The 14,983-nt window shown below is 46.7% G+C and overlaps 1 protein-coding gene across 1 annotated transcript; it reads left to right on the top strand.

Moving 5' to 3' along the window:
- Positions 1 to 817: 817 nt before the first annotated feature.
- On the top strand, positions 818 to 11,109 carry DEFB1 (defensin beta 1). The gene is made up of 5 exons (XM_027529734.1): positions 818 to 871; positions 1,380 to 1,576; positions 2,004 to 2,109; positions 2,648 to 3,344; positions 10,961 to 11,109. Exons 1-5 carry the CDS (start codon positions 818 to 820, stop codon positions 11,107 to 11,109), a joined length of 1,203 nt encoding a protein of 400 aa, XP_027385535.1.
- The last annotated feature ends 3,874 nt before the right edge of the window (positions 11,110 to 14,983 follow it).

The raw sequence follows: 14,983 nt of genomic DNA, 5'->3' as shown, positions 1-14,983 counted from the left end.
TCCAACCATCTCATCCTCTGTTATCCCCTTCCCCTCCCGGCTTCAATCTTTCCCAGCATCAGGGTCTTTTCAAGTGAGTCAGTTCTTCGCATCAGTGTCCAAAGTATGGGAGTTTCAGCTTCAGCATCAGTCCTTCCAGTGAATATTCAGGACTGACTTCCTTTAGGATGAACTGGTTGGATCTCCTTGCAGTCCAAAGGACTCTCAAGAGTCCTCTCCAACCACAGTTTAAAAGCATCAGTCCTTCGGTATTTGCCTTTGTTTACAGTCCAACTCTCACATCCATACATGACAACTGGAAAAACCATAGCCTTGACTTGATGGACCTTTGTCAGCAAAGGAATGTCTCTGCTTTTCAATATGCTGTCTAAATCGGTCATAGCTTTTCTTCCAAGGAACAAGTGTATTTTCATTTCATGGCTGCAGTCACCATCTGCAGTGATTTTGGAGCCCCAAAAAATAAAGTCTGTCACTGTTTCCCTATCCACTTACCGTGATCTTACTTTTCTGAATGTCGAGTTTTAAGCCAACTTTGTCACTCTCTTCTTTCACTTTCATCAAGAGGCTCTTTAGTTCATCTCCACTTTCTGTGAAGAGAAAGATCTGGGTAGGAGAAGTCAAATTGTCAGAAACCTGGTCGCGATGTCATGATCCCCATTTAGGGTCAGAAACCTGGTCACGATGTCATGATCCCCATTTAGGGGTGATAGGGCAGGGATGTCTCTGTGTCTCTGCATCAGTTTGACAGTTTTTTCTTTCTTTTCACAGAGAAAATCCAAAAATTAAGATTGAGGAGAACCTCCAGTAGGTGTGGAAGATGGCTGGTCATTACGGATGGCTGACAGCCTGCCAACTCTTTCAAGATCAGAAAGTGAGGAAGCAAAACCCGGGACCTGGGAGGCAGATGGCTCCCCCACCACAGGACAAAGACTCTATGGTGTGTGGAGGCTTGGACCCGCAGGGAATCTGTGGGTGGCATGGACTGCGGAGACAGGGTTTAGACCTGGAATATTCTGGGTCCATAACTCACTAGTGCATTCGCATCCAAAGATAGCTCCCTCGACCTCCCTCCCCAGCAGATCTGGCCACTCAGAGCCTGGGAGGGACCATCTGGGCTCCTCGGGGTTATGTCTGCCCTGGCTTCATCCAGATCTTTCAATGGGGCTCTTACTGTTCACCTTAGACCGCCAGCCCCTCCTCCTCTGATGCTCCTGATGAGGGCTTTGGGAACCACAATATTGTAACTACCCCGGCACCTGAGGGACCGCGTCCTTTCTCCAGAACCAGCGTGCAACGCTCTCCATCCATCCTTGCACTCCCTTTGGACTCGTGCCTGTGGCTTCTGCTGACTCACTGACCTGGTTCTCCTCCACCCACAGGTGAAGTGTAAGGACTGTGGAGCCTTTGGGCACACAGCAAGGAGCCTCAGGTGCCCCATGAAGCGCTGGCAAGGGGCGCTGGTCCCCCTGCCCTTGGGGTCCAGATTCGGTAAGGAGAACCTGGCGTGGAAGCTGCAGGACCCACCGACCCCAGGGACCCCTAACACGGCTGAGAGAGAGGAGGAGGAAAGGCAGAGGTGAGCGGCCGGGAGGTGGGACCCAAGGTCTGGGCTGCAATCTGGAGACGGTTCCTCTCCTTGTCGACACTGTGCTGAGCCATCTCTAGAAAGGACAGGGAAACTGGGCAGACAGAGACAGGAGCCACGTGCTCAGGGGCCACACTTGGGGGCTCACACTAGACTCTGAAGTCACGAAGGAGAGTGGGGAACACACATAACTTTGCACCTGACCAGACCCAAAGCCATAGAGATGAAGAGACAGGACTTCCTGGGAGACCCTGGAGGGGTCTTTGGAGTTAGGAAGGACCCAGGGGTCTGCACAAAGGCAGAGGGGTTCAGGTCTGATGTCACACCCAAACTAGGAAAGGGGCTGGGCCACAGCACCGTTGATCCCAACTGTGACAAGGATACTGGGTTTCTGACACTTGACATGTTTGTGTTGCAGGAAAGAGGAGCAGCAGAGGAAGCTCCTGCAGCGATTTCCCAGGAGGCCCCGTGGTCGGCAGCCGCAGAGCTGGAAGGAGGAGCCGGAGCCCGGCCTCTGCCTGAGGGTCAGTCTCTGCTGGGCCCCCTCTTTAATCCACTGGCCTCAGTCCTGTCTGTGGGAGGAAACCGGTCATGTTCTTTCCTGACCAAAGTCATCATTTATTTTTCAGATGCCATTTTTCGCAGTGCCTTTGATTTTGCATTCTTACTCACATGTCTGGCGAGAAGCTGGCAGGGACATGGAAGTAATTTTATCAGCAGCTTCCATAGTCGAATCCTTTAAGTTAGAACAGGAATCTGTGAATTGTGATTCATCCTCCAAAACTGTACAGATAAACTCATTTTGCCATCATGGCGCATGCAAAACCCCAATCTGTGTACAGTCTCGAGAAGAAGATCTACCAAAAGCTTGCTTCCCCTTACTTAACAAGAGACATTGTTAGAACATTTCCATTTGCCATTGGATGTATAAATGTATCAAGGTCACATGAGCACCCGGATGTTGAGGACCTTATCATATAAAATTAATTCCTGTGAGGTGTTTTTTTTCTGGAGGGAAGGAGATTCTCACCCCTGGCCTCTCTGTGTGGTCTTCTCTTACAGCACCCAAACATGCCCCTGCTTATCCACACATCCAAGAGGAAATCCTTCCAGGATCCCAAATCAAGAGGGTCACCAACGAGGAGAGATGATGTGAAATCCAGCCTCCCCACAGTGCCTCTCATCGGCAGGAATTTGGCTCCAGCCTCCAAGGGCCGCATCGAGGCTCCAGGCAAGAGATGTGGGCAGACCCCCAGCCTGACATGTGTGAACCTCCCAAAGAAACCTAGACTCAGCCCCGTACAGACCCCCCAGCAGAGCACTCCGACAGCAGATCTGGGGGCCTTCCTGAATCTCCCTCCTCCACCCAGCACAGCTGGACGTGGACCGAGAGTGGCCGCCCGTGTATCCAGGGAGACACCTGCCCAGGGGCAATGCTTGGACCTCCAGCCTCCAGCGGACAGATCTCCTTCCAGGAGCGTGGGCACCGTCTCCGCAGCCCACCTCCTGCCCATCATCCACGTCCCGGCCCAGCCTCTCAGGATGCTCTTCCTGAGAGATGGCGAAGGCTGCTGGAGCTGCCAGTACACGGCGCCCCTGTCTCCACGGCCTGCGGAGCAGCCAGCCCCTCCTGCTCAGAGCCCGTCCGTCGACCAGGAGCCCGACGGACACGCTGTCCCCGGGCCCCGGAGCGTCCTCTATGATGACCTCCAGGTGTCTTCTTCCTCCGAAGAGAGTGACTGGGACAAAGACTCCAGTGGCAACTGAGACTCGTCCTCCAGCGCCCAGTGCCCTGACTTGATTGTGACTCTGGCGGGTGGGCTGGGTGTTAGAGGGAGCGGCTGTTCCCGGTGAAGCAGGACTCCCCACCCTGGTGGGCGAGACAGCAGTGGGACCGGACCACCCTGGGGACACACAGCTGCACACACTGCCCTGTCTCCTCATGGAATCCGAGTCTGTCCCATGGCACTCATCCAACCGAATGGCAAGCTGTCAACCTAAAACTATTATCAGTAATTGAGGCAAATTCTAGGAGTGACTTTAACCATTGTGTAGATAGGAAGTGATGGTAGTATCTGTAGTTGATGATGGTAGTGTCTGTGTTGGATGGTAGTATCTGTATCTGAACATTTGGAACCTGCCTAAAGGGCCGGACTCTGCTCTGCAGAAGGTCAGCCACGCCCTGTCCTGAGAGAAGTCTAGTGGGCTCTGTGGAGTCTTGCACTATAAATCACAGTGGGGAAAATTCCCAAGGCTGTGCTTATCAAGTGTCATTAAATGTTACTACAAAGCTTTGTTTTATAAAATTTTCTTTCTGTGTTTTCAGAATAAACTAGAAAAATTACACAGCCCTCTCAAGAGATGTAGAAAGATCATTTGGTCACATTCAACACGCTGGTTAGGCAGGCCCTGCACCCGGCCCCTGCAGGGACTTCCTTCTGCCCTAAATCAAATCAGCAATAGGTCAAGATCCATTTCATATGTATATATAATTAAATACTGTTGAATGTAATATGCTAATATTTTTTAAGATCTTTTGTATTTATGCTCATCAGGACATTTTTGATTTTGTTATTATGTATCATGTGACTTTGTTATCCTGGAATGCTACGCTTAGTGGCTCAGGCGTGCGTAACTCTTTTGGACCCCATGGACTGCAGTCCACCAGGCTCCTCTGTCCATGGGGATTCTCCAGGCAAGCATCCTGGAGTGGGTCGTCAGGCCCTCATCCAGGGGATCTTCCCAACCCAGGGATTGAACCCATGTCTCCTGCGCTGCAGGCAAATTCTTTACAGACTGAGCCACTAGGGAAGCCCTATTATGTCATCCTGGTATGAAAAACTAGTTGGAATCAGTTGCTGCCTTGCTTTTGAATGATAATTTTGGTGGGATTGATATACTGTCTCCCACAAATTTTATAAAATTTACCAATGAATAAGTTTGAATTTTAATAAAGTTTTACCATAGAAAACATTTTGTGTGTGGTTTTTATCTCTAAGCCTTGAGGATCATCTTAATACTATTTTGATTCAAGATAGATCTTGTAATGGAGGGCAAAGAGGAGCATGGGAGGACTGTCTGAAAAACACAGAATCAGGGCCTCCCAGATCCTCGGGGCCACTTACGCACGTTAACAGTGCCCCCGTGTCAGTCCCCTGCTTGGAGACTGTGGTCAGCCTGTGCACTGCCTACAGCCACAGGAAGCCCCAGAATCAGCTCAGCCCTCATCCTCAGGTGCCCTTCGCCAGCTCTTCCTCCAGAACCCTGGGAGTCCAGACAGCAGGGGGCTGTCAGGGGGATCTCAGCAGGGGGCTACAGGCAAGTGTCAGGGACTGTTGCTCCTGGACCAACAGAGGCCAGCAGAGGCCACCTCGAGTGGTTCGAGAACTCCCTGACAAACCAGGCACTTATCTACCCTTGCTCAGGCTGAGGGTCACCACCCCCTTGTCTCTCAGTGAAGTGAGTGAAAGTCGTTTAGTTGTGTCCAACTCTTTGCGACCCCATGGACTGTATAGTCCGTGGAATTCTCCAGGCCAGAATATTGGAGTGAGAGGCCTTTCCCTTCTCCAGGGGATCTTCCCAACCCAGGGATTGAACCCAGGTCTCTGGCATTGCAGACAGATTCTTTACCTGCTGAGTCACAAGGGATGCACTGAGGCATGGATAATGTAGTTTTTAAGTACTTCTTTTTCTAGGGTATCTTTGGGTTACAATACTATATGTTTTATTTGTATAAAAATAGATTTCAACACTGGCATGCCATAAAACTGACCAGCACCAAAAACCGGGTTTTTCTTTTACCGCCCTGTGGGCCTCTTTTACTGCCACCCTCGGAAACCCGCTGCTCTGTTCTGTGAATGTGTCTTTATTCTTGTGTCATTTGCTGTCTCTTTAATTTTTTGTGCTTATTCCCTCTTTTACTTTGTATTTAGTGTTCCATATACGAGTGAATTTATAAGGTATTTCTCTTTTTGGAAAGTGTCTGCAAGATGTTGTTAGATCAAAGGTGATACTTAACCTTGATTGGATTAATACAACCTCATCAAGGTGATGTGGGAGAGACTCAAAAGTAGCAGGAGGGGAAATGACCCCACTGACCCTCTTTAGCCACCTTCAAAGGTGCACAGACTGTACAGCACCGACATTCTGAGCATTTATTGACAGGTAAGAAGTATGCGACTGGGATTAAGGCTGATTTAAATTTGGTGGTGTGTTTCCATCGGAAAATGGGACAGTAGACAAAAGAGGTACCGATGTGGTCTAGGCAATGGGGTATGGATACTTTAATGTTCACATTTCATGATTTTTGTAGGGTGATTTTCTTGAAGAGATCTCCAGTCTTTCCCATTCTGTTGTTTTCCTCTCTTTCTTTGCATTGATCACTGAGGAAGCCTTTCTTATCTCTCCTTGCTATTCTTTGGAACTCTGCATTCAAATGGGAATATCTTTGCTTTTGTCTTTTCTTCTTTTCACAGCTATTTGTAAGGCCTCCTCAGAGAGCTGTTTTGCTTTTTTGCATTTCTTTTCCATGGGGATGGTCTTGATCCCTGCCTTCTGTACAATGTCATGAACCTCCATCCATAGTTCATCAGGCACTCTGCAATATTGCTCTTTACAGCATCGGACCTTGCTTCTATCACCAGTCACATCCACAACTGGGTATTATTTTTGCTTTGGCTCCATCCCTTCATTCTTTCTGGAATTATTTCTCCACTTATCTCCAGTAGCATATTGGGCACCTACCGACCTGGGGAGTTCCTTTTTCAGTATCCTATCATTTTGCCTTTTCATACTGTTCATGGGGTTCTCAAGGCAAGAATACTGAGGTGGTTTTCTGTTCCCTTCCCCAGTGGACCACATTCTGTCAGACCTCTCCACCATGACCCTCTTGTCTTGGGTGGCCCCACAGAGTATGTCTTAGTTTCATTGAGTTAGACAAGGCTGTGGTCCATGTGATCAGAATGACTAGTTTTCTGTGATTATGGTTTCAGTGTGTCTGCCCTCTGACGCCCTCTCACAACACCTACTGTCTTACTTGGATTTCTCTTACCTTGGACGTGGGGTATCTCTTCACAGCTGCTCCAGCAAAGCGCAGCTGCTGCTCCTTACCTTGTACTAGGAGTACCTCCTCACGGCTGCCCCACCTGACCTTGAATGTCCAGTAGTTCCTCGCGGCCCTCCTGCACCCGTGCAGCCACCACCCCAAAACTTACTGGCTTCTTTTATAAGCAATGGAAAAGTGGGGAGAGGGAGAACTTCTTTGACTTTCTTAGGTAGACATCATGCTTCCAACATTGCTCCTCCTCCAGGTTGATCAGGGGCGTTTTCTCGTCCCTTCCTGGTCAAGCTAGGTCCACAAATTAGTTCTACTATGTGTGCAGAGAGCATGTCCTGGGGGTCATTGACTCACTGAGCTCACTGGGCAGACGTGGGTCTCATGCCACCGTTGTTTTACTGTTTTGAGCCATGCCTTGTGCCTCTGCTGCACAGTTTGGTTGCTAAGCAATCTGCTTGGTTTTATGGTTAAGCAAACCTACTCTCTCGAGTGATCACTAACTTACAGGGGTCTCCCATATTTTTCTGCTTGCAATCCCCTAGTGGGATTAACTATTTCATCACCTATTTTGTCTCTTCATCTGCCTCTGTCAAAACGAGAGGGGGCAAGGACAAACCACATGGGAAGGAGAGCTGGTATGAGAGCCCAGGAGGTAGGTGCAGCCACTCAGTCGTGTCCGACTCTTTGTGACCCCATGGACTGTAGCCTGCCAGGCTCCTCCATCCATAGGATTTCCCAGGCAAGAATACTGGAGTATGGTGCCACTTCCTTCTCCAGGGGATCTTCCCCCACCCAGGGACTGAACCCTGGTCTCCTGCATTGCAGGCAGACTCTTTACCATCTGAGAAACGAGGGGATCCCCTTGGAAGCCCAGTTCAGTTCAGTTCAGTCGCTCAGTCGTGTCCGACTCTTAGGGACTCCATGAATCGCAGCACCCCAGGCCTCCCTGAAAGCCAAGACATCCAGATAAAAAAAAAAAAAAAGCAGAGCTCTCACTCTTACTCTAGTCCTCCCAGCTCCACTATGGGGAGGAAGAATCATTACCCCCATTCTGTGGTTTAATAACTTGGCTAAAGTCACATGATTGGTAACAGACAGAGCAGCGACTCTGTCAAACCCAGGCCATCAGCTCCAACTCTGCAGGGCTGTCAAGGCACAAAGCATGCTGGGACCTGGGTGAGGGGTCAGGAGAGGAGCCAGGGATGTAGGGAAGCACAGGTCAATCAGGCCTGAGGCCGCAGGAGACCCCATCTGTGTTCAGGTGGGCCCCAGAGGCTTTCAAACCAGAGTCACAGAATCAAACATGGCTTCTTCTTTGTAAGGATCTATGTCTTCATTTTGGCTGTGCTAGGTCTTCGTTGATGTGAGGACCTTCTCTAGCTATGCAGCGGGGGCTGCTCTTTGTTTTGTGTACAGGCTTCTGGTTGTAGCGGCTTCTCTTGTTGGGGATGAGCACGGGCTTTCCGGAACGTGGGCTTCAGTAGTTGCGGATCCCACGCTGTAGAGCACAGGCTCAGTAGTGTGGCACATGGGGCTCAGTTGTTCTGAGGCATGTGGGATCTTCCTGGACCGGGGATCAAACCCATGTCTCTTGCATTGCAAGGCAGATTCTTAACCACTGGACCACCAGGGGTGCCCCAGACATGGCTCCTTTAAGTGATTGGTCTCCTGGGTGTGGAGGCTGGACGGAGGAGAGGCCCTGTAACCTGGAGTAGTTTTTTATCGATTCTACATAGCAGCCCTGTCAGCTGTAAGCATGACAAATACTTCCCTCACCTTGTGCCTTAGTTTTTCACTCTCTGAATTTTCCACATTATTTTAAGGTGGTTAAGTGTGTCATATTTTTTCCTTTAACGTTAGTACTTTGATGCCTTAAGAAATCTTTTTCTAGCCCAAAGGCATGAAGAGTGTTCAGTGTTGTCTTCTGAGGGCTTATTGATTTTCCTTTTACATCTAGGTTGATAATCATCTGGCAGTGATTTTTAATGTGCGCGTATGGTGTGACTAAGGGTAAAGGGTTTATTTTTTCCATTATGAATATTTACTTGTTCCAGAACCAAGCATGGAGGAGACCATTTTCCTCCACTGTTATGCTGAGCCACTGTTGTTCAACTTTCAGTATCTGCATGGATCTCCTTGGGCATCTTCTGCTATTCTGTTTGTATATTCGTCTGCCCTGTTCCATTGGTATGTTTGTATCCTCACCATCTGGTCTAATCACAGTGGCTCTATGCTGCTGCTGCTGCTGCTGCGTCACTTCAGTCGTGTCTGACTCTGTGCAACCCCACAGACAGCAGCCCACCAGGCTCCTCTGTCCCTGGGATTCTCCAGGCAAGAAAACTGGAGTGGGTTGCCATTGCATTCTATAATTAGTCTCAAAATCCCATAAAGCAAGTTCTCCTGCCTTCTTTGCTAAGACTGCCTTAGCTATTCTTGGTCCTTTGAATTGCCACAAAAATTTTAGAATCAACTCATCAAGTTTCACTGCAAGAATCTCCTGGGATTTTCATGGTTTGGGGCTAGCACTGCAGCTTAATTGGGCGAAAATTAAAAGTTTAAAAATAATAAATCCTCCAATGCTTAAGCATAGCATTTCTACTTATTTAGGGCCTCTTTAAAAAATACTATATTCTTTACAGATACAGATATTGTACATTATTTTTTAGATTTGTAACCAGGTATGTTTTATGCTCTTCTATGAGGTGTTTTTATTTTTTTTTTCCCGTTGATTGCAGAAGTAAAATTCTTTTTTTCTTTTTGTATATTGATCTCATGGACAGCAAATTTGCTAAGCTTTCCTGTTAATTCCTTTTAGACTGCCTTCATATAATCATAATATCTGCAAATAGAGACAGTTTTATTTCTTCCTTTCCAACGCTTGTACCTTTTGTTTCTTTCTTTCTTATCTTATTTCCCTGGCTAGTGCCTGAAGTACAATGTGGAATGATAATAACATAGCAGTTATGCTCGTCTGATTGTCAGTCTCGTGGAACGTTTTCAGTGCTTGACCATTAAGTGTACACTATGCTGTAGGCTTCTGTAAGTACTCTTTATCAGGTTAAGTAAATTTCCTACACTCCATGGGGTTGCAAAGAGTCAGACACGACTGAGCAATTTTGCTTCACTTCACTTCACTTGAAGATTTAGTACATTATAAGGCCAAAAAGGAATAGCAACATATCTCATCAGAGTGCTTTGGTTAATTTCCTTATTCTAGAATGAGTCTGTGTGATGAGACTGACAATCAGTTCCTTGTTTGGTAGGAGTTCTTTCTTTCTTTTTTAAAATCATGAATCAATGTTGAATTTTTTCCAATATTTTTCTGCATCTTTTAACATAATATAATCATTGACTGATTAGATAATGAGAACATTTAATCTCTATTCCTCTGTCAGTTAGTGATAAATTTCTTGGAGAATTAAAGGCAGCCATAATGGAATGGACATGTACACACTGCTATATATAAAATGGTATATATAAAACGGTATATATAAATGCTATATGTCCAACAAGGACGTATTGTATAGCACATGGAACTCTGCCCAATGTTACACGCCAGCCTGGATGGGAGGAGCAATTGGGGGATAATGGATACATGTATATGCATCGGTGTGTCCCTTTGCTGTCCGCCTGAAATTATCACAACATTGTTAATCAGCTATACTCCAATATAAAATAAAGAGTTTAAATTTAAAAAAAAGTAACCATAAAAGTGCTGTTTCCCGACAGAAAGAAAGATGACCAGCCTCAGAATCTTGAAAATGATTGAGATCACATAATCTAGTCTCCTTAATTTTAAATTTGAGAACTGGGGTTCAGAATGTTTGAGTGCTTTGCTAAAAATCACACAGACTCATTCTAGATAAGGAACATAACCAAAGCACTCTGATGAGATACGTTGCTATTCCTTTTTGGCCTTATAATGTACTGAATCTTCAAGTGAAGTGAAGTGAAATCGCTCAGTCGTGTCCAACTCTTTGCAACCCCACGGAGTGTAGCCTACCAGGCTCCTCCCTCCATGGGATTCTCCAGGCAAGAGTACTGGAGTGGGCTGCCATTTCCTTCTCCAACTGAATCTTCAAAGATAATGCCAAAAAATGAGGGCTCGCTAAGGGTGGAGACACCATAACCCACCAGCATTGAGGGGGCTCTTCAGATGCCGTGTTTCACGAGCAGCTCCACAGGTCATCTTGGGGTGAAGCTCTTGCAAGGGAAACCCCTGTGATGTGCTTTGCAAAGGGCTGTCTGTCCTGCTTTCCCCTGAAATCCCTGTGGCCGCAAGCCAGGAGTCTGACATGGTTGCTTTTCCCTTCTCTCAGGTGCTGGCCAGCTTACAGCTCTCGGCCAGCAGTCTGACAGCTACATATGTGCCAGGAAAGGGGGGACCTGCAACCTATCGCCCTGCCCCCTCTACAACAGGATCGAAGGCACCTGCTACAGGGGCAAAGCCAAGTGCTGCATCCGTTGACTCTGAGCTGGGAGCGACGGCAGAGGGCACTCAGGAGCCACGTGGAGTATTTGTAACCATTGTTTTAATAAAAGGATTTTGTGAAGTGGACGTCCTTGAGACTAGAATGAGTCTTGTGTCTCCTTTTGGAAGAGATTAAGAAAGTTTGAAGTTTGAAAGGACAGAAAGGCCAGGCGCCTAGCCCACCGAGTATGGGACTGGGGGATGCTGATGAGGCCATGAGCCTTGCCACCTCCACTCTGATTTATCACCAGATCTACAGGTGAGCAATGCAGGGGGTCCAGGTGAGACTGAGAGCACGCGATAAATGACACAGCCTCAGGCCCCCTCATTCGTAGCAGAAGCTCATCCCAGACCCAGTGATCTCAGCAGCCTGTCCATCTGCTGAGCCCAGAACTGCTGCCTCTGCTCCTCCCTGGGCTGGGACAGTGGGCTGTGGGTTGGTTAACCTTAGCATTTGAGAACTTTCATTAAGACCATAAAACTATCCCGAGTAAGGAGGCCTAATAGCTGGTTCCTGGAGGATCATTTCTAACTCCGGCACCGTCACATGATCTACTTACACATCACTCACAGAAGCATCTCCAGGACCACTGCCCCTGCCTTTTGTCATCTCTGCACCACGAGGCCTGTAGACACCCACTGCTGGGAGAGAGAGGGTTGCCTTCCCTTTTCTCCAATAAATTTCTTTCAACTCCTGATGATACACACGCTGTCCTCTCCTTCATCTAGCAAGAACAAGCCCACATTCCACTTCAATCAATCACAAGCACACATAAAAATCAAGCAGTATAAAAACGTGGGGGAATTCCCTGGCGGTCCAGTGGGTGGTATCAACTAAGTCCTTGTGGTTTATGAGCCAACAGATGGTGTTTAAAGTTGATAAGTGAAAATAAGAAGGGTAAGCGTGCCATTCAGAGAAGGACCAGTGAAAAGCAGTGGCTTCCAGTTATAAGTACTTTTGAAGAATTTCGTTTTCACAAAACACATGTATATTTGTGTAAAATGTATTGGACTGCAAGGAGATCCAACCAGTCCATTCTGAAGGAGATCAGCCCTGGGATTTCTTTGGAAGGAATGATACTAAAGCTGAAACTCCAGTACTTTGGCCACCTCATGCGAAGAGTTGACTCATTGGAAAAGACTCTGATGCTGGGAGGGATTGGGGGCAGGAGGAGAAGGGGATGACAGAGGATGAGATGGCTGGATGGCATCGCTGACTCGATGGAAGTGAGTCTCAGTGAACTCCGGGTGTTTGTGATGGACAGGGAGGCCTGGTGTGCTGCAATTCATGGGGTCGCAAAGAGTCGGACACGACTGAGCAACTGATCTGATCTGATCTGACGCAGAGTATAGAACATATATTTTGAAGATGCAAGACATGACTGTTGTCCAGTGGAAAAGCCAAAGTCATCTGAACACGCCATGACCAGTGCCCCTCCTCAGAGCAGTATCTACGAGATTTGCATCTGAGTTGTTTCCTGCACTGACTTTTTGCCGAAGAATGGCCTGTTCTTAGGAGGTATGAGCTGAAATATTTAGAGCTGGCTGAAATGTCACAAAGCTGGCAACTTCCTCTGTAATCACTCAAAGCAAATTAAATTTGCAAAGCAATTACAACTGGTGGATCCGGAGGGAGGGTGTACGGGTACGCACTGTACTAATCTTGCCTGTGTGTCTATCTGAAGCTTCTCAAGATGAAAGTCAGGTTGGGGGGAGGATGAGAAACATCATCAGAACCAAGATTTTTGATGTAAGAGAAGATTCATATAAAATTAAAAGGTTATATTAAAATCCTATAGCCTTAAATTTGAATTGGATGTATTAGTATAAAATCCAGACTTTCCCCCTCTTAACAAGTGTATATTTCTCAGCCCCACCCCTACAAATGCAGAGACAGTGAAGTAGCAATGAGCACCCCTAGTACACAGGCCATGGGTCGTTACCTTTGCCACTAGAAAGAACCAGGATGTCTTATAGAAGCGGCAGGTTCCAAGTACGGAGCATGAGATGGACAAGATGAGTCTGGAGTCTCGTTGTGCTAGATAGTAGAGAAGCTACCAAAGGCTGGTGAATGTCCAGAGAACACTGGCTCCAATCTGAGGGGGCCTCCCTAGGCTAGGATGGAGCATTTTCCATCCTGGCAGAGAATTGTGACTATAACTGATTAAATATATAAAATATATAAACACATTAAATACACAAAAATATAATAGTAAATTATATTTTAAACACATCAAGTATAGAAAAACCCATGAGGTCATACTGATACTTAAAAAACGATATTATTTATACTTGGGGTTTGTTAAGATTCCAACTTATTACTCTGGAAATCAGTATATAGGAGAAAAGATGAAGCATTTATTCTGCCCTTCTTGTAGAAACTGTATTTTACGGTAAATAACCATTATATGAGTGAAATATTTATAGAAAATTTCCAGATACATGAAGAATGGGTAATAGAATTGGAAAACCACATTTTGCACCCCTGAATGAAACCATAGAACTAAAACAATGTCAATGGATGGCTTTAAAATATCTGTTGGAAAGCTTGGCAAGGAATTTGATGATAGAGAATTATGGCTGAGATCAACTACACTCAATCATCAACTTTGTCCTCACTGTAAGCGACAGGATCAGAGGTTCATGGACCTCCTATTGTGATTCAGAGAAGGGCACACCACCACCTAAGAAATACTCTGGCCAAAAGCATGTTCACTGAAAAAAAATGCACAACCTACAAGTTGAGAGTTATGTTTATTCGGCCGGCAGTTTTAGGGAGAGAGCCTCTCAGATAAAACTGTTTGGAAGAGGAAATGGTGAACCCAGTATATATTCCAGGATATACAGGAATTTTTGCGATAACAACACGTAGTAAGAACAAAAGGTTACTGGTAATAAAAGAAAAACAGATATCCCCAGTTAAGGAATTTAGCACTTTTCTAGGTATGGGAAGATGCAAGAGTTTGGGCTCACTGAAATCATTCGTCGGCTCTCTGGGGCCAGGATCCTGTGTTTTCTCATCCTGAGTTTCCTCAAGCTGCACCATCAAGGGTGGCTGCAGTCTGATGGCTACTAGATAGTGGGTATTTCTTGTTTCCTTCCCGAGTTCCCTCAGGTTTCACCAGCCGTTGAACCTGAAACTAATCAAGTTTCTACATCTAACAATTCACAGGAAATGCCAAAGTTAGAGAAACAAGTAAAACAACCACTCAAGGAAGCAATAAGTCAAACTCAGGACATGAGATGCTAGGTAGGAAAAACAAACTAGTTTTTTTACCAACCCAATGGCCTGAGGAGAAAGGAGGATTACAATGATAGGGAGAGAAAAGAGGCAAAACAACCAACAGTTGGGCCTTATTTGGATTCTGTATCAAAGAGATCAATTGCAAGAAAACATTTTTGAGAGGGCCAGGTAAGTTTGAATATGGACTAGGTAATATCAGAGGACGGAGAAGGCAATGGCACCCCACTCCAGTACTCTTGCCTGGAAAATCCCATGGATGGAGGAGCCTGGTGGGCTGCAGTCCATGGGGTCACTAAGAGTCAGACACGACTGAGCGACTTCACTTTCACTTTTCACTTTCATGCATTGGAGAAGGAAATGGCAACCCACTCCAGTGTTCTTGCCTGGAGAATCCCAGGGACGGGGGAGCCTGGTGGGCTGCGGTCTATGGGGTCGCACAGAGTTGGACACGACTGAAGCGACTTAGCAGCAGCAGCAGCAATATCAGAGGCTTCTTGTTGACTTGATTAGGGTGCCAGCAATGTGGCAGTTACGCTGGAAGAGAAAGGGCCTCATCAGCTAAAGAAGCTCACTGAAGGGCTGAGCAGGGAAACGACAGGGTACCCTAGATTTGCTTCAAAACAGTCT

This window comes from Bos indicus x Bos taurus, chromosome 27, assembly GCF_003369695.1.
Source record: "Bos indicus x Bos taurus breed Angus x Brahman F1 hybrid chromosome 27, Bos_hybrid_MaternalHap_v2.0, whole genome shotgun sequence".
Classification (NCBI taxonomy): Eukaryota; Metazoa; Chordata; class Mammalia; order Artiodactyla; family Bovidae; genus Bos; species Bos indicus x Bos taurus.
This window is presented reverse-complemented; position numbering and strand designations above follow the sequence as displayed.